The sequence below is a fragment of the Gasterosteus aculeatus genome, chromosome X (assembly GCF_964276395.1).
Source record: "Gasterosteus aculeatus chromosome X, fGasAcu3.hap1.1, whole genome shotgun sequence".
Taxonomy (NCBI): domain Eukaryota; kingdom Metazoa; phylum Chordata; class Actinopteri; order Perciformes; family Gasterosteidae; genus Gasterosteus; species Gasterosteus aculeatus.
In genome coordinates, this window is record NC_135698.1 from 20,075,492 (window position 1) to 20,099,988 (window position 24,497).

The window sequence follows — 24,497 nt, forward strand, 5'->3', positions numbered from 1 at the left end:
GCTTCAATCTGTCAGTGTCAGCTACTTATCGCCAGCAGGGTTTTAATGAAGCATAGGGCTCATTTAATAGGAGTTCTCGTGTATAGTTGTGAGGAATTTTAATACCCTTGAAAGTGAACCTATGGTCCCCGTCTCTCCGTGCGGGGGGGGGGGGATTACCAGGATCTGCGTAGCGTGAACCATAGAGCGGATAATTCGCCCAAGGATGCAAAGCATTTAGCCTCGTTATTAACTTCCACTGACAGACAGTCGAGATAACACAGACGGGATGGGATGCGGAGATGCCCCGTTGCCATGGGGATGTACTTTACGCTTTCCATTTGTTTGAGAGTCTTGTGATTTTATAGCTACGGCGCTTCGCCCCCCGGGGTCGTGACCGTGTGTTCGCACGCCGCTTGTGCAGTGTTGTGTCTTTGTGCGACACCACGATTGCGATGCGATGTGTTTTTTGAGTCGAGGCCCAGCGTGACAATTTAACACCCAAGGACCGTTTCCTGCCGACTTTAGTTTAGTAACGGAAAAGCGTCAGAGTGTAGGAATGCGTGCCAAGAGGAGATTTATATCTGTACCTTTTTAAGTGATTAATAAACGTTGCTGAAATGACTACTGGCAGAAAACTGGGGCCATTAAGGCCAATGGACACTACGGTGGTTTATGTTCCTGGTGATGGACCGTTACAGTCTTGTGTGTGTGTGTGTGTGTGTGTGTGTGTGCGCAACATAACGATTACCTCGGACCAACTCTTCCCTGAAATTGATTTTCTCGGGCAAACTACTTTCCAACCTGTACTCTGTGTCTCCACTCAGCTCCGTCTGAAGCTCCTGGACGAGTTGATGGAAAAGCTCTGTCTGCCACGGACGCCATCGTGTGGTGGCAGCCTCTTTCACAAAGCAATGTAGATGGATACCAGGTCAGTGGGAGACGCTACTGAAATATCCTGGTAAAAAAAAGAACCGGTGTAGCAGCTAAAAAGGTCTGCGATTGGTTTTAACTACTGTATTTAGCCGTCTTTTAAAGCATCACTACTACTTTTCTGAAATTCTAGCACCCTTCCACCTGCTGCAAATCCGTTATTGCGAGTTCTGTAAAAGCTAGCTTTGCACACCAAGCCGGTGTCCGTCTGTGTCACAGGTGAAGTACTGGAAGAATAAGGAAGACAGTGAAGGGGGGGCCCAGAGAGTGGTGGTTCCTGGCAGTGAGAACCACACCAGGCTGGAGGGTATGAAGCCAGACTCCCACTACCTCGTCGAGGTGCGCGGCTACAACTCGGCAGGCTACGGGCCGGCCAGCGAACACCTCCAGATCCACACCAAGAGACCCCGTATGTCGCTCTCTGGTCTGCACGGATAAAGAACATCGCAAGTCGTTTTAATATTCTTGTTATTCATAAGCCCCTTTCCCCTCTTTTAACAGCTCCAAGTCGGGCTCCCAAAATCATTGGTAAAAAGTTCAAGGTCCAGTCAGTAAATATTGCCTGGGAACAGGTAAAACCCCTCGCTAACGAGTCATCAATAGACGGTTATAAGGTGAGTCCTGTTCTTACTTTACTCTGACAAGGCTTATAGTGAAGCAGCGGCTGTTGGAAAGCTCACAGATCTTGTGCATTATGTGTGTTTCTTCCCAGGTGCTGCTCAGGCAGCAGGGCCACTCCACCGCCACGCTGTACGCCACCCACGAGCAGCACATAGACCTTCCCCTCCACACAGATGGAAACTATGTGGTGGAGGTCCGGGCGCACTCCGAGGGGGGAGACGGGGCTGTGGCACAAATCAACATCACAAGTAACTCGAGAATCCACCGTTTACTTCTTACCTCTTCGTTAACATTTCCTGAGCAGCGCGATGTGTACGGGGCGCAGAAGAGCAGCTGGCACGTTATGATGAAACCCGGAATCACATTTAGTGAGTGAGAGAAAAATACCACTGTGTGGTATGTGTTTTCACCCAGGTTCAGTTCCTCCGTCTTCCCGTTTTAAATGCGTGGTGCCGAGGTGACACGCTGTGCCGGATCATTCGCAGCCTGCCGTTTGCCAGTGAGCTTATGCAAGGCGGCGGCGGCGGGTTATCATTTGTCACAGCTAGAGGGGGATTCCCAGGGGCCAGAGCAGCGCTGACACTGGAGGTTTCATACTTTAGACCCGAGAGCGCAGATGGGGAACCTTACCATCCGTGACTAAAGCCTCGACCGCCCCCCCCCCCGACTCGACCCCCTCGCTGGCTGACGGACTGACAGGTTGGCCGACGGGATGGAGGAGGCCCTTAAGCCTCTGTAATTGATCTTGATGAGTAGAGGAAACCCTTCCCGGGGTTTTTCTTCCCCCTTATCGCTCAGTCCAGACCCATCTGACAGCTTGATTTCACAGACCCGGGAATTTAAGCCATTGGGGATTTCAAATGCAGGGCATTGACTAATGGAGGGGCGTTTTAAGTTGATCTCCTCACAGATGGGGTATAATATCACTCTTCACACACCAAACCTGGTCTTTGGTTCCATGGATGCGAGACATTTTTTTCCGTTCAGTTCAGGTGTTCTTTAAGCAAAAAGTGACGTACCCGTTTCTGTGTCTCTCAGGTGGAAGCGCCGTGTCCGCCATGTGTCACCGCGCACTCCCCCTGCTCCTCGTGGCTTCCCTCGGCCTGAACCTCTGAATGTAGCGCCATCTCTGTCTTCACCTCCCGTCAAGGGAACTCTTTGTGGTTGACGCCTATGAGGATCTTCTGGTTCCATCCTGTAACCCCCGGAACGTCATATTCCAACTCTTGCCCTCTGGAATATGTTTGTGAAAATAGACACAGAAATGGAAATGGACAAAGACATCCCTTATTTATCCACAAAAAGCCTCTTTGGAGGAGTGTCAAAGAAGTTCCGTCAACTTGTTAAATATGCCTTATATAAATAACTGCACTTATCTTTCCCAATAACTTGTTTTAACATTAATCATGACGGAAAGTGAAACGTTCCACTGTAGATTGTCCGTTAAGTCTATTTGAATCTTCATTATCGTACATGGATGAAGTTGCTGTTTGTGGAGAAATGTGGGTTGCATTTGATTTGTGATATTTAAGGAAATTCTATCCTGCAATGTTTTCTATAGGAAAAGATAAACAAGTAGCTGTGAAGGATAAGTGTATTAGTTTATAAAAACGTCTTTCTTTACTGGCAGATGAGTGGCGTTGTCTTCTATATCCTTTTTAAAATGAAGCACACCCTTGTTACAGAGATACAGTCAAAGCAAATCTCACCCGTTCATTCTCGCTTTTTGATAGACGCATTTATGTCATGCTGAAACAACGTATCCGATAATTGGTATTGTTTTACTACCTGATGTACGATGGATGTTATTTGAATTACAAACCACAGCACAAGCTTTATTGGTAAAATACCGCTTTCATATATTGTGCATGTCGACATTGTTACATGGGAGGAACGTTTGAAACGGTCAATAAGCGCGGGGGAGTTTAGCCACTTGGATCCGTATTGGCAGAGCTGAATGTAAAGCAAAGCATGAAAGCAGGAAGTAAACGTATCAGACACGCGGTTTCAAATGTTTTCCGACTGCAGCGAACATCGTGCGGCGCGGCGTTTATTTTCCGTGCTCGCCTCCTCTGGTAATATTTCTCCAACTGCTTTGCCGCAACACGTGGGTCACATTGCTCAACCGAACCCGAAGCATCCTTTGTTTTGACTGTATCATCAGGACCTCCGTGGTGCCGAGCGGCGCTTTGTAAAGAATGTTGGCCTCTTATTTTGTGTAAACGATTTCAGTTCATCCGACTCGCTAATGGCTTCGTGTAACGATTACGGTGAACAGTGGCGCCGCTCGCGGCCTTCAGTAAGCGCGCGATGTAAGATTAATCCATGGCTACTTTATATTTTCTAATAAGAAAACTTGCCTAGCTCCTATAGCAGTAATCTAACTTCATTTTTTTTATTATCTGGCATGAAGAGATGATGAGCAACCCGTGTCAGAGGCAGGAGCTCATCTAAACGCTTTTCCGCTGCTTTAATTGTGTCTTTTTATTAACGTGATCGGAGACATATAAACAATATCAACTGCCGTTGTCTTTTGGTCCTGATTATCTCATTCGTACGTCATGATCCACCTCCAGCAGGACGGTTTAGAGTTTTATTTCCGGTGTGACCGACGCTGGCCATGCTTCTGCATTGTGACTAAATCAACATCCACCACAAAGTGCTTTTCCCAGTTTTCCTTCATGCTACAAATCATAGAAAAAAAAAAGTTGCCAAATGCATGAATGCCTTGAACTTTTGACGTTTTTGGAGGAAGCAGCGGCTCTACATTCTAACATGCATGACACTGGAGACGAGGCGTTACTTTGCAACATATCAACATCATGGCAACTTGTCAACCTCTCGGCTTCGTGTGAAACACATTCCAACAACCGAGTGACGTCCCTTCACGTCAGAGGCCGTGCAGCCTGGTACGAGCATTAGCCGCTAAGCTACGCTGAGCCGGTCCTTTCACGTGAAGTCTCGGAGAGGGGGGGGATTTTAGACCTAACATTAAAAACTGACATGACATAAAGAATCTCACTGATTCAAGAAAAGTGGTCCTGCAGTGCTGAGCGCGTGCCGGGGATCGGATGGCCTCACTGGCACCGGTGGCGGCGTGTTTGACTGTCGTTCAGATCTTCGATGCCCTTGTGACAAACTGGAACCTCTCATTGACTGGACAAGATACAATAAAAGTGTAGTTAACTATTTGAGCTGTCTGGGGGTTTTCTTTTCTTCTTTTGCAATACATCTCAACGCTGTGAGTCGACTGAACAAGGAACAACCGTGTAGAAATACTGCTTTACACTTACACCATTCCTCAGTTTGCTCTTTGTAAAGTTTTAAATAGACGAATGAAGGGACTCCTCCAACATTTCAACTCTTTATGAACAGAAATCTGCACCAGAACTTGGAGCTACTTTCTTAAACCTCATCATACAGACAATATTCACAATACCAATACCAAGGCGATTCACATGCCTTGTGTCCTTGGTCATTGCTGCCTTGGTTAAAGTATTGTACAACTATGACCTTAGACGTGTGACTCAGTGCTTCAGCTCTCATAACAAATAAGCCAAACTAGTGTCAGTCTCACTTATAATCTATGAGTATCCGTAATTATCAATGCAAGCATTTTAAAAAGGGGTAAATCAATTTGATTAAATATCTAGGAGATGGCTGTACTCTTTACCAGGCAGGTCAGAGGCAGCATTTTAATCTCTCCTTCATTACAAATGAGACCAACTCTGTCAATGTGTAGATTTTCAGGCAGAAACAGATGCTGGAGTTTCGTCTCCTGTCAGGTATCCAGCAGATTGAAACTAGATTGATATCACTTCACTCCATGGATGAGGTCAGGCCTTATCAATCTGTTTTTTTTATATTGAGCTTTGGGCCATATCTCCGTTTCAATCAGGGGGCTTAATAGTAACTCACTGAAATCGGTTCACCGAGGGAATAAATGACGGAGATAACTTTTTTTTATTTCCAGTGGCTTACTGCTCCGAGCACACGGCCTGCGCGATGGCTCCGTTCCCAGGTGGCAAACCCCAAAAGACAATCGAATCGGCGTTACCCGGGCGGCTGTCTGGATGCTCCTCCAGATCCCATCCTCAAAAAAATGAACTGTTCTGCTAATGCGGCCATTTGTCGACATTTGATTTAAAAATAATATGATTTAACATCAAATTATAAAGTAAAACAAGAGCTGCTTTTTCATCTGCAGTGATTGACAGGAGGCAAAACACCCTCCCCCGACCTGGTTGTGCGTGTGTTTTTGCAGACAGGTGTTCAGTCCCAGGACAGATTGTGTAATTGTCCCTGTGAGTCCACACCTGTTCCTTTGGCAGCTCAGACAACACAAAGCACACTGTGAAGTGGTGCCCAGCGGACTGGGAGCAGACTGCTGCGCTGGGAGACCTGAAACGTGACGCCCTCCCTGAGCGATGCCTGCAGTATGTCACGCTGCGCCCAAACTCTTTGCTCCTGAAGGTCCCTGTGCAGATATTGGGTTTCAGGCCTGGGCTTGACCACTGAAGGACCATCATCCCCCTGAAACGGGCCTCCCTGACGGGTCATCGCTGCAGGACAAGCAACAGAGGCGGATAGAATTAATGCATCCGGGTCAAGATGAGGCACCACAAGGCCTTACAGATAATGACAACCATGAGGCGGACCGTGTTGCATGTAAACCCTTTGAGAATGTTAAAACAAAAGAATGAGCGCCCTCTGCTGGGGGGGTTTAGAACACGCGTCAAGTGCACAGCGCCGATATCTGCGCGCAATTAAATCACAAACGAGATCAAACTGCACAAAAAACACCACGGGAGGGCAAAGATGTCTTTACGGATGACGTCAAACCGAAGTCACGCACGTGCTTTTAGGTCGCGTGAACAGCAGGAGGAAAACGGAGGCAGGAAGCTGAAGTTCTCTCCTCTGAGGAACATCTCATCACATGTCGCAGGAGAAGCAGCGCCAGCTGCGCAGAGCGGGACCGACTTTCAGCGCACGCGTTTCCCTCCTGCGCGCGCGTAACGGAACTTCGCCCAAACTTCTTGTGCGCCAAACTTCTGTCACCTTTCGAGCCCCGGGCGCGATGGAGTCACAGAGCGGGCCCGGTTCGCGTCCCCGCGGTGGCGGGGTCCGTCCGGCAGCACGCGGGCTGTCCAGCGAGGACAGCGACACAGAGGGACACTGTCGCGTGGACGCGCTGGTGGAGAGGAGCGCCGCTCTGGAGCACGAGAGCCGGATGGCGAGGCTCAGGTGGAACAGGCGGGAGCAGTCCCTGCTGGCCCGGGTGTCCACCCTGCAGAACGAGGCCCAGCTGTCGGCTCTCCGGTACCAACGGAGGCTGCGCCAACACATGCTGCACATCCAGGGCATCGCGCAGCAGGTCACCGGCTACTGCGAGGTGAGAGGGACCCGTTGGACGGGAGCCCACGTGGCGCAACGCCTGCGTGCGTGAAAAAGTTTGATCCGTGTGTGTGTGTGTGTGTGTGTGTGTGGTTTTTGTTTTTTGTTTACTTCGAGTCCAGATTGAAAGTCGTGCACAGCAAACACGCGTGTGATTAAACGTAACCCGCGTGTGTGTGTGTGTGTGTGTGTTGTTCAGAGAGACGCCCCGCGGAGCCAGATGTTGGACACAGCAGCCTGGGCAGAGGGAGAGCCACGGGCAGCTGCCGAGGTGAGAACAGAAGCCCACATCTGTACTCGTCCCCGTCTACTTGCTGGAAACACTCACTCAGTCACACAGACTCTGTTGTGATGTGACACATGTGGAGATGTGGTTGATATTAGGATTTGGTTAAAAGCAGCCTCGTGTGATCTTCTTTCATACTCCGCTCAGGCTTAATCCAGCTGCTGGACATGTGTAAACAATGTCTCTGTGGTCACATGAGCGAAGACAGTTTGATGGAGACAGTCTCTCCTTGCACCTTGTTGTTTGACGTGGTGTGATTTGGATAGTGTATATTTAGCTTACTGTAGTAGTACGCGGTCACCTCGGCGCCGTGTTACGCAGACTTCTGTGGCTGAATTGCAACATGTTTTGTCCATCCTGTGGGAATCTCAAGTGGTATTTGTCCTTTTTTTCCCCTTTTGGTTCTCAGCTGATCTGATGTCACATCTGTGCAGTTCCCTTTTTGTAGATTTCATTTAGTGTCACTGCCTCCTCAACCAAAACGTTTGTGTAGAAAATCTTATGACACTGCTCTTTTGTTTTTCATTCGATCAGTAAATGAGTGAGTGTCTTCTGAAGGTTGTCTTGGCCTTGAGGACACTTTGTAAATGCCTGCTGTAGTCACACAAGAGTAAAAAAGAACTAGAGTAGAATATAAACTCATTTGGTGGGAACAGCTGGTAATAAATGTTAATCATGGGAGGCTTCTGTGCTTTTGCATAATGTGTTTGTTGCATGTAATTGAGGGACACGGCCTCCAACGCCCTCAATCTTTTATCAGATGGAATCATTTACTAATCCTCCACGTGGCCTCCACATCTATTTTTAAAAAGCTGACAAGTTAGCCTGAAAGTCTGTGTAAGCCCCTCACCTCCCGGCCCCCCTTCCACACACTCTGCTGTGTTTGGGCTGCTGCTGAGGTCGGTTGAGTTGGACCGAGGTGACGCTCGTGTAAAGTATCTCTCCAGTTGCCTACAGCATGCCGTGAGTGCAGCAGACTCGCGTTTGATCAATGTGGAAAACTGCCGGGCGGAGACGCTGCATGCATCTATTTTCTCTTTGTCTGGGTTTTAAAATCTCCCCTTTGCTGCCTGTTTTAAAAGTTTGCTCACGGTGTCTCTTTTCTTTAGTTTTACAGTTGAGTGGAACTAAACTGATAGGCTTTTTAGGCTTTTTAAGGAACAACCGAGTTGGATGACACGTGAACGCCCCAGTGACGGTTGTGGTTCCTTTGTGTGGCTGGGAAGTCTAACGGACCCTCAAAAACAAGCTTCTAATTATTAGTCATGTAGTGGTGCTAAAGATGTGCTCCTTGATTTCAGAGGTACACTCGTAATAAGCTGTGCGAAAGTCCGCAGCTTAATAAGAAGCAGAGGTAGACGTATTCTTATTCCATTCCGAACTATTTGTACTTGTAGTTGGAAAAGCTAAAAAAAAAAAAGCCAAACCACCACCCTCCAAAGAGTATAAATGCTGAGTATTGGTCTTAGGACGGCTCCCTGGACGCCGCCTCACTATGTGGGGAAATCCTCGCAATGTGGTGCCCGGTTACTGTTGCTAAGATAGGATTGTTTTTCGATTCAAAATATTGCCCCCCCCCCCTCACCCCCATTGGTTTGTGGACAATAACCTAGAGCCAATAACCTAGAACAAAAGAAATGAACAAAGACGCCTTTGAGTGCATTGTTGAAGGGGCTCCAACGATCAAGCAGTCCGACTGACACCAGTTGTTCCTTATTGTCGATGAACTCCGATGGTAGAAAGCCGCGTGCAGGAAGAGAAACCCAGAGAAGACTGTGTGCGACTCGCAGCACATTTCCCCCACGTGTGTGGTCAGCCTGTCTGTGAGTCAGCCTGTTTCTGACGAGTTGGATAATGGAAGCACAACGCGGCGATTACAGGGGATCCTTTTTGCACCATACGTTACGAAAGCTGTAGAAAGTGTCCACCGCACAGGGATTTCATAATGGATTTTTGATGATCCAGGTTACACCGAAAAGCAAAGCGCAGGGCCTTTTTCCTCCAGTGGGATGGTCAGCGTGGTGTTTGTTCAGATCAAGAGAAAGGAAAGGGGGAGCAAGGAGCAAATAGCGCACAGCTCGAGTATCGGCCTCATCTAAATCCAATCTTGCGTGACAGTCGGGGACGAAGTCAGGCCAGTTTGTTTGCTTCCATAACAGGAGATGGCAGGAAAAGATTGCTTCGCGACAGAGGAACAGAGAGATTTATGACCTCAGCTTTTGTGTCAGTGGATTGCATTATTTTTTTTTCACCGTCTGAGACCTAAAATTAAATACCAAACACGTGAATATGTGTTTCTTCCTATGAAAGTTGAGTGTTTGTGTGGTTTGTGGTTAAAAAAGAAAAAAGAAGTTTAACTACTTGAGAAATATGAAGAAAAAAACATTTGCTACGAACAAAGGCAGATGTCAAATCAGTTGGGCGCACTGTTGTACACATCTTTTTACTGCTTGTCTAGACATCTTTATAGTCTTTATAGTCTCCTTGTGCTCCAATTCCCCAAAGCGCTCTGCTGAAACTGGCAGGGCTCTTTAAGGGACGATACATAGACAAAACAACAAGAGAACGACAAATTAGTGAATTACAAACCAACAAACATACGGTGAGGATATGGGAAAATGTCGCGGGTATGTGCATGTAGGGGTGTGTGTGTGGGTACGTGTGCCCGAACCCTTTTCAGATGGAAAACATAAAGGGGGCTATGTGTGTATGTAACTGTGGGGTTAAATTTGTTTCCAGGCAGTGAACAAATAAGATAACAATAATCATTTTCAACATCAGTATGATGGCTAGTGTCATGTTTGCAAAAACCTGGTAAAAGATGACCAGATGGAGTGGTGTTCTGTTGTATTGTAAGCTCAGAGGTAGATTTCCTATTGAGATGTGATTTGATCTATCAAGTTTTTCCACTGTGCGACATCTATATTGTTCCTTGATTTCTAGTTTATGAGGATAGTTTTCTTCGCCATAGTTATGGCCATGAGGAGTAATCGGCGGTTTTGTTTTGCACAGGTTTATTGTTGAAAGGTCTCCTAGTAAGCATAGGGCGGGAGATAATGAGTCAAGGCAGCTCAGGAAAACGGACAATGACCCCGTTATTTTTCCCCAAAAGTGTTGAACTGGTGTGCAGCGCCATGTGACATAAATGTAGCTATCCGGGCTATTTTGAGTACAGTGTGAACATATGTCTGACGTGAATCCCATTATAAACAGTTTTGGCCCAGTGTAATGAAGTCTGTTAAGAATTTCATACTATATTAATTGCAAATTCACATTACTAGTCATGAAGTAGATGTTATTGCAGATTTGAGTCCAAAAGTCAGCATCAGGAGTGATGGATAAGTCAAACTCCCATTTTCTTGATGGTATGGATTTTGGAGGGAAAGCAGTGTATCATCTGCATAGAGGCTAATCTCGTGATGGATATTAAGTTTTTGAATTCCCTTTATATAAGTATTCTGACAGATGGCTGCAGGTAACGGTTCAATAAAAATGGTGAAAAGTGAGGGAGAGAGTGGGCATCCTTGCCTAGTCCCCCTCTGTAGTGTGACGTTTTGTGAGGTTTGTCCATTGGGGATGAACGTGGCTGAAGGTGCAGTGTACCGAATCTTAACCCAGTTAATAAAAGATTCCCCAAAGCCAAATCTTTGCAATGTGCTTCTAAGAAATGTCCAATTTACTTTATCAAAGGCCTTTTTTGCATCTAAGGAGGAAATGATGGTTCCGGCTTGTTCGAATGATGAGTCATTTATTAAGTTAAACAGTGTGCATGTGTTAGTGGATGACCGGTTTGATCTGGATGAATTATGTATGGAGTGACTTTCTCAAGTCTGTGAGCCTTAGTGATGATTTTAATATCTACATTCTGGAGCCAAATAGTACGGTAACTAGATGGAAGAGTTGGATCTTTGTTTGGTTTGAGCAGGAGTGATATACACGCTGTATTCATTTTGGTTGGAAATTGCGAATTTGGTTTTATTTCAGTTGGTTCAATTTTGTTAAAAAGTAGAGCTGAAATGAACCAAAAAGGTCTTATTAGGCATAAAATGAAGGGCAGTAAAAGTTGTTACCTTTTGTTAAAGGTATCGTATTCAGTTAAAATCATTAGTTCGCTGCTTGCTGTCTCTTTCCCTCACAGCCAAATGAGACAAACTTCTGCTTGAAGACCAGGTGGTCATGTCCTGTGTGCCCGGACCCTCCGGAGGTGTTTTCTCTACCTGTTCTGCTCAGTTTGGGACGTCATTTGTTAAGAATTTACACGGCAGCTGTTTAACCTTTGCCTGAGAGAGAGAGAGAGCGGCACCGCCCTGATCTCCATTTCCTATTTCCTCTCCAATTCCCCACCCACACACCGAGCTGCTAAAACAAACTTCAGCCTGCATTGATATAGATTCATATCAGTTAAGATGAATTAGATTTAGCTAAGCACTTCATTACACCCCGACCTCTAGCAGCATTTAGACTTCTTGGTTAATGTCTCTCTTTCTTATCTTCATGCATTTTTATAGGAATGATTTGAGTTTTAAGTTTCATAGGTGTTGTTTTTTCTAATACGCCAGACATTGAGATTAGCATATTCCAGATGCCAAAGCTCTAGTTTTGGACCAACCAAGAGGTGGGGAGTAGCCTAAATCGTGCACCTCCAGTGGGTTTTGTCCTTGGCCGTGAATGTCTGTTTGCATGTATTTACTTAAATAGCCCATTCAGGTTGTTCTAGGCAGCGGGTGTGAAAAAGACCACCCCGCTCGTATAGGAGGAGCACTCTGGGTAGATTCGTCGCAAACCTGCTGAAAGGCCCCTTTTTATTAATGTCAGCGGGATGTTGGTTAGTTTGGTCTGTGGGAGACCTGAGCTCAGAATAACCGTTTAGATATTCGCACTTTAATGTTAATCGATGTCCCTATTTAGTCTTTGAAAACATCTGCCTTATATTAACACAGCAGCCAGCAGTACATACTCTCTTTGTGAATGTTGAAGTAGTTGAGGTATTTACTCTTGGGTAGATGGTCTAACTTTATTCCTGTGCACACTGGGCCTGCTTCTGTTAGAATGTGGTCTCTGTATCGGCTTGTCTGCCCGAGTACCTGCTGACAGTTTCTGTGCCGTTTTCCCAGGAACAAGGCCCGAGCAGATGTTCATGTATTGTAGCTGCGGTCTCAGGTGCACTGCAGGAAGCACTCGCTGACGGGAGCGATTCATCATTTCAGTTATCCGGGAGGGGGGGGGAACGCCTGGCTTTATTCAACCATTAATGACTTTAGCCCCGCCGGCCTCCGCCCGCGTTCCTATAGCGAGAGACTCCGAGTTGGGGATTCATCAGTCGACATCTGGAGGAATGTCTCGTCTGAAACAGGAGGCTGAGTAGTAACTGATGAACTTTCCAGGTCACATCCTAGTGTTGGATGTAAAGGAATCCCACTGCGTACATGTAGCTTCGTATTTATACTCATGCACAAGAACAGACACAGGTTTATATGTGCACGTACTAACAGATATCTTTAACATATGCACTTATTGTTCAACATAATGATGTCATGTAAAAGCTCCACTGTGCACAAAACCTCTCCAACCAAACACTCCCCGTCCGTGTGACTAAATGTCTGCGGTCCAGTCTAAAGTCATCGGCCCCCACTGGGGGGCTCGGTTAGGCAGTGACCCGATGCCTTTTGAACTCTGGCAGACCTGCTGTAATGACTCCTTCTAGTCTCGATAAACATGTGGCTTAACCTACAGCTGTTACAAGGTGATTACAGAAAAAGCCTTGAGTCAGCATGTGCATGTGCACACACACACACACACACTCTCAGCCGTGGCCACTCTAGCATCAAGGTTCTCCACACAGCTTGTAATGAGTGTGTAAATGAGGTAAAGTCGTGGCTAGCTCTTCCAGTAGAGCTTAGCCAGTTAAAAGGGCTAATTAGTTTAAATTAAATGGTCGGTTGAAGAACATTTTCATAATCCTTTTTTGCATTTCAATGTGTTGGTTTTAGTCCTCTGTTAGTTCCCGGATCTGTTCTTCTTGTTTTGGCTGCTGGCCTACAGAAAAAAACTATGGCTGGGCAGTTTATTCATATTATATCACTGGTTCTCTTGAATAAAAACATATATTATTATTACTATATTATTCTTATCACTGTTTACTTTCTTGTTCTTCTGGGTTTGTATCCTCATGGTTGAAATGCCTGAAATGTCGCTTTGGATAAATGCCATGTAATGTAACTATAATCTTTGATTATATCATGATAAAACAAAGCCTTGGTCGTGGTCACTGTTACATGAAGCAAGCTGGAGTAGCAGCGCATGTATGGTGCTGTCGGATCCATTGCACATTGCCTCGGTGGATCATGTCGGGCTGCACACCACAGCCGCTGTCAGGGACGACCGGGACGTTACCTTTTGGCCTTTCACTGGTAGCGGCAAATGATCAAAAGCCTCGTGCCTGCAGACTGTATTTGCTGCACATTCATGTGCAAACTGAATTACGGAGGGCTCTGCTTTTGTCGACAGGAGGATTAGGACTTAATTACGCTGCCATCTAGTCGGAGAAACAACTGTACAGTCGGAGACTGGTGCAGTGCATTAGGGAGGTGTTGAGGAGAGGGATAAGCTGCCAGGTGCGTCCAGGGTATTAGCAAACACTGGCGCGGCACTGTGCGCCTGCCAAGACGAGGGATCGAAACAAGCCCACCCCTTCTGCATCCTCGCTCCCGTTTCCTGGTGAAAGACACACTCGGCTATTTCAGGCATTGTTGAGTGGAGGAAAACAGCGACACAAATGTTCAGATCAGCCAAGCGCAACATGCTAAATGAAGGCAAACACACAGAGGCAGATTTGGGTGGAAATTGCTTTTGTGTATCAGTGACTTTTGCTTATTGGTATCTAGTCAAGCAGACTGTTTTCTTTGTCTAAATGCAATGATATCCACGGGTTTGGGGGTCCACATTGCACTGAAAAAAGATATTTCCTTCTCTTTTTTGCAAGGCAATAACTAAAAATGAAATCCAGGGCATTTGTCTAAATCTAGCTCTATAAACCATCGAGGGGGAAAAAAGAATATTTGAATCAACTCTTGAAGGTTGCAGCATACAATCATACACGCAAACATGTCGTACCAACGAGGTATTTTAACCTAAAGCAAAGTGGCCCACTGACCAACCTGCATTGTCATCACTAGAAGCGCTGTCATTATTTTAGAATAAGTGATATAAGAGGATTTCAATATTTACGTTGCATGCCGTACAATAGCATATTCTTTCTTTTTTCACATTTTACCACCTGTCTTGCTTGTCGTGACAAAGGATAGCCTTGTCAGCTAAAAGAACGCCTCGATGCGTCCTCTTTCTCAAACACAAAACTGAATATTAGTTTTCTTTCATTATTTTTGGACCTTTTTATTTCTGTCTCAAAGACTCATTCCATAATTACATGAAAATATCATTTGAACAGCAGCTATCTTAAACATTCGGTCTCCCTTATGTGAATGAGTGGTCTCCTTCCGGCGGTGGCGTGACCTCTGAGCTCAAAGCATTATTTTTTACAGCTTGATGGAGCTGTTTAATTCACTTCCAATCACCGCCATCATGTTATGGCTGGAATTGAGGCAGCAGGCTCAGACGGATGTGTTTTTAATCAGTTACATGGCTCACAGAGACGCGGAGTATGAATATTCATTGTGAGCCCTGTTATCATACAGATGGTGCGTAGTTTTAATCATAACAGTTTAGCTATCTTAAAAGGAATCGTATTAAATTAAACTTAAACCGGTCGAGCACATAAATGAAATGAAGGTTGTAACGATGACTGTGACACAAATGAAAGCTACGGATCAAGTTGGCCTTTCAGTTGAAGCGGTTATGCCAATTTGACGCCACATTTGTTGCTAATTAGTTTCATCTTTTTAGGTGTTTGTCAGGTTGGAGCTCGAGGCTTGAATATTATTGCTTTCCAGTCTATAGCAGTGGAGGCGTTTCTGTCTCCAGTTCTTGTTTCTGCTCAGCAGTGCACAATATAATCCTTGTTTTCATGCCACTTCACAGCCTTCCTTTGTTCCATCCCACTTCTAATAACTGTTCTCTTGCAAAGTATTTCAACAGATTTTCCTGATCTTCCTGTGTTCTAAAAATAGTGTTTTATATGGCTGTCAATAGATTAACAAACAAGTTAACAAATTAACTAATTAATCGCATATTTAGAAATTCATTAACAGCGATTAATGAATGTTGTTGTTGTTGTTACAATGTCGTTTATAATGAATGTTTGTCTTAAAAGTAATGAGTAATCACTTCAGAATGCGTGTATTTTACACCCTGTTGTTGTTTAGTTCATGTTATTTTAAACACAGAACTACACACATGTGATCATCTTGGAGGCAGAATTCCACCGGGTGGAACATGTTGAACCAGTGACTCTCCCTGTTGGTCTTTTAGGGTCTTTTAGGGACACAGTGGTGGTCCTCTGCATACTGTGTGCCCCGCGGGGTAACGCTAGACGTTGAGATGGAAGTAGCATAGCAGCTAGCTTAGCATAGCGGTGCTTTAAGGGGTCCGTTTGCCACTCAGCCCCCTTCTGTTAGACACGTGGAGTAATTCCTCTGCACAGTTCTCTGCTCTGTGTCGCGCCTCTTTGTTTTACTTCCAATGCAAAAAGCTCTCGCTGTCTTGCTTTCTCTGATGTAACTGACCGTCAGCTTCCAGTTTACTCACGGGACCGGAAACAAACGTTAAAATACCCCCCCCATAGATTAACGTGTTAATGTCGAGAGCCCTGGTTTAAAGCAATTCCTTCCCTCGTAAACTATTCTTTACTAGTTGCTTTTGGTGTGTCAATGCCACCAGTTGTGGAGTAGAACTAAACTCAGTAAAGAATGTTCCTTGTGTCGCTGCACGCTCGCGCACACGCAGTGGCCGAGACTGTAGCACCTTGGATATGTGCGTTTCACAGCGCGGGGCACTTGCGTCGTTTTTTTTCTTCCTCGACTTCATTTCCTGCTAATTGATCTCCAGAATGTGGAGCAGGAGGCCGATGGCAATCTGCGTGCGTGCGTGCGTGTTGTGTAACTACCGCCAGCAGTGAGCCATGATCCATTGGACCGCGGCGCAGCTGAGTCAGCACGTTGAGGTCACAGCACCGGTGTCGGTACCAGACCTCCATCTGGCCGCGCCACCGTAGAGCCACGCCAATCTCACACCCAAATCTGATTCCATGTCGGCCCTCCAGGTTGGCTCTGGCTTCGCTGCAGCCTCCCCACATTGAGAACACATTGTTTTTGCCCTCACGTGTTTCTCATTAAGTGCCGTTTGATTGGCCGATCAGAGAGGGAGTGAGTAAAGCCAGTGTAATGGGGGATATTTTCTCCTCTGCACCGGCTGGAGATCAGTATCCACCACTCGAGTTGTATCCCGAGTGTTGTGTTACGCATGTGGGAGGCGTAACAGGGGAGTGTCACCACCAGATGGCAGGAAGCGCACAGCCTCATAGTTATCTGGAGCCTGCTGAAGATGTCAGCGAGGTCTGTGATTTGCGGTTACTAAACTAATTAGGATGGATGGTAATAGATTATTAGGATGGATCTGACTGCTGTGTGCATGGGATGTTGTTTTTGCCCCTTTAGCAGGTATAAGTGTGGTGTTCCATGAGGACACATCATTTGGAGTTGAATATCAAAAAGCTTCTAATATAAAAAATGGGTTGAAATCTAATTATTTATAATTACTTTTCAAAGTAAATCAAATATTTGCCGGGCTGAGTTGGGACAGTTTTGTCAAATGCTGTTTCCAAGGAAAACATCTATCAAGCTTATTTTACCTGTTAGTTTCCCTGTTTCTTTTGAGTATTTAGATCCATCGGGACTTCAAATCCTGTGGAGCTAATCTGCCCCTTTGATGTATTTGTACCTGAGAATCGGTCAAAGTCTGGATTGAAAAACTGCACACGTACATGAATAAACATGCGTCTGAAGTGTTCCTGAAGACGCACTCCTCTGACTGACTGGGCTGACGTGGTTTCCTCTGTGTGGGACATCGCCAGAGGAGCACCGTCCCTGAGATACTTGAAAGGATTCGCTGCTGATGTGCTGCTCTCCCTCATCTCTCGTCTTCTCCCCCGGTGTGACTCGTCTTAGTCCTGCACCATGCTTCTGTTCCGTGCATTTGTAAGAAAGTGGATCATATAGCTGCCGCGTAGCGGCAGGCCGAGCTCCTCACGGTGTACATTCCACATGTGCGCTGTTGCGTCGCTCTGATCGGCACAAATGACTACCTAATAGATTATTGATAGAAGGCACACCGGAGTGTTGATTTCTAGTTGTTTAACACCCTTTCACCGGGCCGGATTGACCCGCTGGGAGAACCATGACGGACTTGCCTGTTGTTTTCCCCCATTAACCTGCACCAGGTTGTTGATTAACTTTCAATAGACTTTCACTCGCCGGTTTCCTCCGCTTAGCCTCCTGATAAATGCCACACACGGTTTGGCTGCAATTGTCTTCCCTCATCACTGCAAATGACCGCTGAGTGCTGCTGCAGTGTGAAATCAATAGCCCTGGACTATCACAGCCTCAAACCCCGGAAGGCTACTAATGAGTGAATATGTGCGTGTGTGTGTCTGTTTAGGCTGGAGACGTACACAATGCTTGTGTGCAAGAAAGCGCTCACATTTTTCTGCATGACCCCCTTTTTGTTCATATGCACGATTCTTTCCTCCGCAATAGTAATTTGGGGTCTCTTTGGAAAGCTCCTTCCATACGAGTGACGGAAATGTTATCTCCCTACAGAGCAACGGGTGAAAATCGATGTCAGCGAGCAGCCGGTGGCTAATCAAAGTGAGTAGTTGCCCCCCGTTGCAGACGGCAGCTTTACTCCTTATTTTTGTTGGGCTTTGTAATTGGCTTCAGCCAATAGACGGATAGGTGGAATGGGGAACAGGGAGACAATGCTTTTTTTTTTTTCATAATTCGGTGTTTCGCTGTGCTTAAAATTCAGCGGGCCGGTAGCAGATGAGCATCAGTACGACTTTATTCCTCTCTCTCATTCCGTGCATGGTACTGAGGGATTCTGTAATTTGCTATTCTCTTTGTCTCGAGTCAGCTGCTTGTGGACGGAGCCCTTTTCGGTGCCTTGCAAGGCTTAGGCAGTGTGATTCATCATTTTGGCGGCATAGTCACACAAGTTTCACTCCAGTTTCTCCGTCTATATCTCTTTCTTTTTTCTGCATTAAGAAGCTTCATTATTTCAAAGAATTGCTCCATCTTATAAATGTGTGTGTTTGTACGCAACAAAAGGCCATAAATCAGACCGGCATTTGCACTCTGCATAATGTGTCCCGTGTTTGAATGAGGAAATGTGGGTGATCTTATGAATAATACAAGCTGCTCAGTCTTCGATGCCAGTGCAGATAATAATAAACCAGGCTTCTATCAATGTGGGCCAACCAGGAGAGCCGGAGAGCCCGGTACATTAGCTGTGGATGGCTGGTGATAAATCAGGCGTTCGCAGAGGATTGCTTGGCACATGGAGCTCCCTCCGGAGACGTCCCGGAGCTGTGCCACACGGTGAGGCGAGGCATTCGGAGCGGCCTCCTCAGCCGATCCCACAGGTCTCCAGGGCGGCTTTTAATCGCCACAAATGGGCAGTGATAACAACTGGCCGTATTTCACGCGCTGTCCGATAGTTACGGCCTCCCGTAGCTTTTACGGCGAGGGACGTCAGGTTCCTGGCATAATTGGCTCTTCTGAGGGGATTTTACGAGTGTGTTTACTCTGGGAGGAGTACTTGTCTGTAGCATCCGGCGCTGCTGCTGAGGGCCCACTGGGTTGGCGGCTTGATATACTTTGGGGTAGTGCTGGGGGAGGGTGCCTAATGATCAAAGAGCTACCCGAGTCCAAAATCTGACCCGTCTTCATTCACACGCTCCGAGTGGGGCACAATAGAGCGGAGACTCGCCTCCGTCACTGTGCTGATGGATGGCTGCTGTCTGGGCCGATCCATGGTTACTGTTCATTTCGTTTCCATACAGCAGCAGCAGCAGCATTTGGGGGGGGCTGGCAGAGTGTGGGCAGCGCGAGTAACCTCTTTTCGTGTCTTTAAGCAGGCAGGCTGCTAGTTTATCCTCCCAGCACGTGTTTCTGTCACAATGCAAAGTTCCTCCGACCCGCAGCGATGGACGCGCACGTCTCTCGGCGAGTTGTGATCATTCAGAAGCTCGTGGACGGAAACATTAAACATTAAACATAATCCAATAGGCCAATAATTACCTCCAAAAATGTCCATGGAACAACCGAAGAGTGCAGAAACAAAACTCAGGGAAGCTGCATGAGCTCTGCTGGTGTTCTCGTCCCTCCAAGGACCCCAAGGACGCCTGGTGTATATAACCGGTTTAAAGCACGCGGTTCCCACTTTGTTGAAACTAATTCAGCAGCGCTGCAATTAACTCTCCCTTCATGAAGGTAGGAATGCTCCATTTGTGTTCATCTGATGTTGATCAGAGCGACGTTGCTTCAACCTTATGGTCATTTTGGAGCCTTTCGTTGGCGGTGCTGTTGAATTCTGTTGAGTGGACAAAATATTAACAACTGTCAGTATAAAAAAACAGCAGAAAAATGACAGTCTTCCAAATGACCATGAAATGACCATATTGCTTGTAAAATGACCTCGCTGGATGTAAAAACAGATTATTCGTCATGTGTATCTCCTGTTATTATGTGTGTGTATATATATATATATATATATATATATTTTATTTTTAATAATTATATATTAAAAATGACTCACAGTTTTTTCTGTCACCGTCATCATGCTTCGTCATAGATTATTACAGCTGTATTGATGGTATCTAAAGTGCACTGTTGGTCCTTCCTGGTGGACGTGTCCTGTTGCTGTCCTCCTTTGACCACTTCTCCTGATGAATTGTGTCCATGTGCATAAATAACGAGGGCGGTCGAGTCAATACCCGTTCGCAAGTCGCTTCCTTTTTTTTAAACTGTGTTGTTGTCGTGCCTCAACGGAAACACGCCTCTGCACTCCCCGCTAATCTCCAGCATGGTGGCGCTTTGGTCCCAGCGCACCGTGTTAATTATTCATGGTGATCCATTTCTCCGATGCCGGAAGAAAGGAGCGCGCGGGTGTTTGAGCCGAGTACCTGCGTCTTCTCGCAGATGTCTGCGTGTCTGCTTGAAGGTGACGGGACGTTCTCGGCTTGTCAGCCGCCATCACTGGAGGCCCGGGTTGATGCCAAAGAGCAGACCGCAGAAAGACGGCCCATTGTTCTGTAGGTAGTGGTGCGAGTCACAGTGTGCGTGTGTGTGTGTGTGTGTGTGTGTGTGTGTGAGCCGCAGCAGTACGTATTGTCTTCTTATTTCCTCACACCCCTTCCCTGTGTGACACCATCAGACTGCCACACTCCCCTGTGCTTTATAACACTCGGTTGTGTAAAGGTGACACGTGCATGTGTGTTTGTTTACCCCACTCAAGTGTGTGTGTGTGTGTGTGTGTGTGTGTGCGCGCTCACATGCTGTGCTGGGGCGCCGCCGCACCTGTTTCATGTGTCTTGGAGCGCTCATCATTTCACGAAGCCTTTAGAGGTCCCTGTGCTGCGGACGTAAACACACACACACACACACACACACACACACACACACACACACACACACACACCTTGATGAATAATTAAGAAGGCAGCCACGTAGATAAGAGGCCAGTGCACCCGGAGGAGCATCGCACTCACAGCCGCCATGTCGAACACGCTTGGTTTAAACGTTCTTTGTTTCCTTAGTCGTACGTTTGGCTTTTGTCTGTCAGTCGCGTCGGGGTTCAGGGAGAAACGCGGTGTGCACGCAAACACACGCGGCGCCGTGCATGTGGCTACATGCATTTAGCGGTTATTCACTTACTAATGAATAAATAGCTGCTTAAGAGTTCTTTAGTTTGTTGATACATTGATCGATGTATCAATTGATACAACATTTCTTCCATTTCCAGGAGGGTGAGTTTACTTTGTTTGTGGTACAGACGGCGTTGAACCTACGACCTCCAAAACATTCAATCTCAATCTCCTGTTTCTCTGACGGACGTCAAAGTTCACGCTCTCCAACAGCTTTATGTCTTTACGAAGAATATCTACACCTAACAAAACGATCTGCACGGCTCGATAGCTGCAGGCGAAGAAATAGGGGTTTGTCGGCGTTTTGGGAAAACTATTTTCTATTTCATCAAAAAGTAAGTGCTGTTCCCCCAAATGCCGCGCCATAAAATGTATAATTACGATAACTAATAAATGCCTGGCTGCCGTGCTGAGGCCGCACACATTTGAAAGGAAATAGCGGCGTGTTTGCATATCTAGCTGTAGCATGTCGTCAGTGTGTAATTGAGGATGTTGTTATCGTGGCAGTCGGAGCACTGAGAGCCATTAACAGGCCGGACTTTTATGACATTCTGTATTATGGATGCCTTGTGCGTGCACCTTCATCAGAGGCCATAAACATCGGCCCAAGTCAGCAAACTCCAGTCATTAAGAAACATTTAAATGTAATTATTTATTGATGCCTCTTATGATCTGGTCCTGACGTCACTAGTGTGGGTTTTTGTTTTTCATGATCTGAGGCCTGGTCGCTCAAATCACGGAGGTTAACCGCTCTCTTAAACTCCTGAATAAGTGTGATACCTGCGTATCGCTCAGCAATTCGCAAAGGGTTAGAGAAATCAACTCTGATTTGACCAGTGTAACTACATTTGTAATAAATAGATGATTTCACGCATCATGTAAAGCTTTATTGGCCGTTTTTACGAGAGACTTTGACAGAGTGCCAATGAAACTCTCCCGTTGGACATTTCCACAGCCAGGGAGATAAAGCTGTTGAACCGACACGTTTCATGGAAGACATTTTGGCTCACTTAAGGTTTTATGGAAAGACAAGAGAGGCCGACTCACAGAGCCACAAAGGCCTGCGACCCGGATCTGAGGGAAAGCCACTGAGAGTTCAAGAGGCATCCAGGCGACGCATGAGAACAAGAGCTCACTTGCCCACTCGCTGTTGGTACCGAATGTATATGAGCTCGCTATCTGTGTAGTTTGAAGAGATTTATTCACTTAATCAAAGAATTGCTGTAGAGCCCCCAGCCGTGCCTGCAGTTATCTATGGCTGCACTTCAATTCACTTCAATTCTAATGTCAGCGGCTTTTGTCCTTTTACAGTGGTGTGTTAGCATGCTAATGTTGTACAACTGGCACTAAGCACAAAGCGCACCTCAGGCTGATGGGAATGCCGTTAGTTGCCTCGTATGGGATCAAATGCAAAGATATATTACAGTTTTATCTTGATAGCTGTTGTAGACGAAAGATTTCAATTCATCCTTTCGGTGGACAAAAAAAAAAGGTGTCTGTTCCAAATTTCACGGAAATCCATCATTTTTCTGGGAAAGTGAAAGAACCATTAACAGACTTAGTGCCACGCCGCTGGCTCAGCTATAACCAACATGAATTATGGCAAAGGATGACTTCCTCCCGCTCATCTGTAGCTACTTAATTCCAGCAGCGCCAATGGTAGTTATGGTCTATTTCGGCCAAAGGCGCTGGAAGTTCCTGCCAGAGGAAGCCTCCTGCTGTTGTTGCTTGAGGTGATGGAGGTTTGGATCACCAAAGACCAAACGGCACCTGCCGGATGTAAAATTCGATAAGATCCTGCAGGGACACGCAAGCCCTAATCTCCATTCCCACTGCTAACAGCTTGCAATGTCTCCAGATGTATGACCACATTGTGTTATCGCAGGAAATTGAAGCAAAGGTAATCACGAACACAATAGGGGTGTTAGCGTCTCGGTGTGTGGAGATGCTTGGTAGTGGACGGTCAAATGTGTTAAGCAAGAGCAATTTTCTGATAAATGCTCCGTCTTCTTGAGGAGGGTTTGGGGGCTCGAGTTGCACCTCAAGACGATTTAAATACAATAGCACTTGTGATTTCACATCCCCTACACACACCCTGCACCGCCTTCTCTTGCTGCAATGTGTCAAATGTGTCTGTTCTCAGCCGATGTAGCTGCGCCGTCGCTATCGAGGTTAAATACGCATTGAAATGTACCACAAAACGTGAGACAAATGCACTTAACCTGGTTGAAGACCCGTCATTTTTCAGAAAGAGCTCCTCATACACGGGCTATACGTTACACAAACAAATCTCCTATCTGACATTTCGCACGGATAGATGTGAAGTCGGGGGCTCTCGTGGAGGATCAGAAGGGGTCCAGCTGATTATAAGCGGATCCGGAGGGATCGGCCTCCCTCAGCAGATGCTCCATCCATCAGACACAGAGGTGGCGCGTCAGCACCCTTTTTCTCCACAACGCTGCAGGCTGACGGATGGCTCCGTCGCTGACATGGAGACATCTGAGGGGCTGTCATGACAACAGGGGGCAGGGGGGCCGTGGCTAATCAAAATCAATGGGAGCGGGTGGCCAGGGAGGAACTGGACGGACATGCACTGAACTTAACCTTGACGTGCCAGGCAGGGACTCTTAAAGTTTGTTGCTGGAGTTGTCTTTGCACGCTGCTGGGAGAGTGCTGGTTCCTCAGCAGCCTGCCAATGCGAACACATCGAGACTGTTAGAGACTTTCTCCTCATGCTGCTGCAGAATCAGTGGATTATTATGATTGAATTGATGCTGCTGTGCACGCTCTGCTGCATGGAAGCAAAATAATGTAAAGTAATATGGATGTTATGTTGGAATTCGTTTTAATTAGGCAATCAGTGATAGTGCATGGCCATTCACCATCTGTGGAGTGTGTGGATCATTACATTACTGTGCCAGGTTTTATCATAAGTCTGAATGGAGGCTTGCAAAATAGCTCAAGTGCGATGGCCCTAATACACGGCATAATTGAGATGGATATGTTTTTAATGGATGGCATCATTCCGTTGCCGGCTTTACTGATATTATGTGGAGACAGAGGGGAGCGAACGCTGCGCTAATAAGGACGCCGTGGCCAAAGGTTCCCGTTAAAGCTCATGTTTGTATTTCATTGGGTTCCTGCAGCTGAGACGGGGACGGGGTTTTTTCTTGGTTTTTAATGGGAAAGGCAGTAATTGCGGGTCTGTGGGAGGTTCACCCTTCAGCTCGTTGGCAAGACGGCAGCGCTCGTTTGTGTAGCTAAGAGAGGGCGAGGGTGTTCATATTTAGAGATTTCACATTAACAGCTAACGTGAGTGCTGGCCGTTTGAGAGAGAGCCCCCCCCCCTCGTTATTGACAAAACCGCTTCTGTAGGGGCGTGCACACCGTTTCATTTGAGGATTAAGA

At 46.4% G+C, this 24,497-nt stretch overlaps 2 protein-coding genes across 3 annotated transcripts in view; both read left to right on the top strand.

Annotated features, from left to right (window-relative positions):
- cntn1a (contactin 1a) overlaps positions 1 to 4,722 on the top strand; it is a 48,866-nt gene extending 44,144 nt beyond the window's left edge. For both annotated transcript variants that reach the window (XM_040162792.2, XM_040162793.2), the window contains exons 20-24: positions 807 to 910; positions 1,132 to 1,321; positions 1,414 to 1,526; positions 1,625 to 1,781; positions 2,572 to 4,722. In XM_040162792.2, the coding sequence (XP_040018726.2) occupies positions 807 to 910; positions 1,132 to 1,321; positions 1,414 to 1,526; positions 1,625 to 1,781; positions 2,572 to 2,648 (641 nt within the window). In that variant the 3' untranslated portion in view covers positions 2,649 to 4,722. The remainder of the gene's footprint in view (positions 1 to 806; positions 911 to 1,131; positions 1,322 to 1,413; positions 1,527 to 1,624; positions 1,782 to 2,571) is intronic.
- A 168-nt stretch (positions 4,723 to 4,890) lies between these two features.
- Positions 4,891 to 24,497, top strand: part of LOC120809565 (PDZ domain-containing RING finger protein 4) — an 87,582-nt gene continuing 67,975 nt past the window's right edge. Inside the window, exons 1-2 of the mRNA XM_040163460.2 lie at positions 4,891 to 6,925; positions 7,127 to 7,198. Coding sequence (XP_040019394.2) covers positions 6,470 to 6,925; positions 7,127 to 7,198 — 528 coding nt within the window. The 5' untranslated portion in view covers positions 4,891 to 6,469. The remainder of the gene's footprint in view (positions 6,926 to 7,126; positions 7,199 to 24,497) is intronic.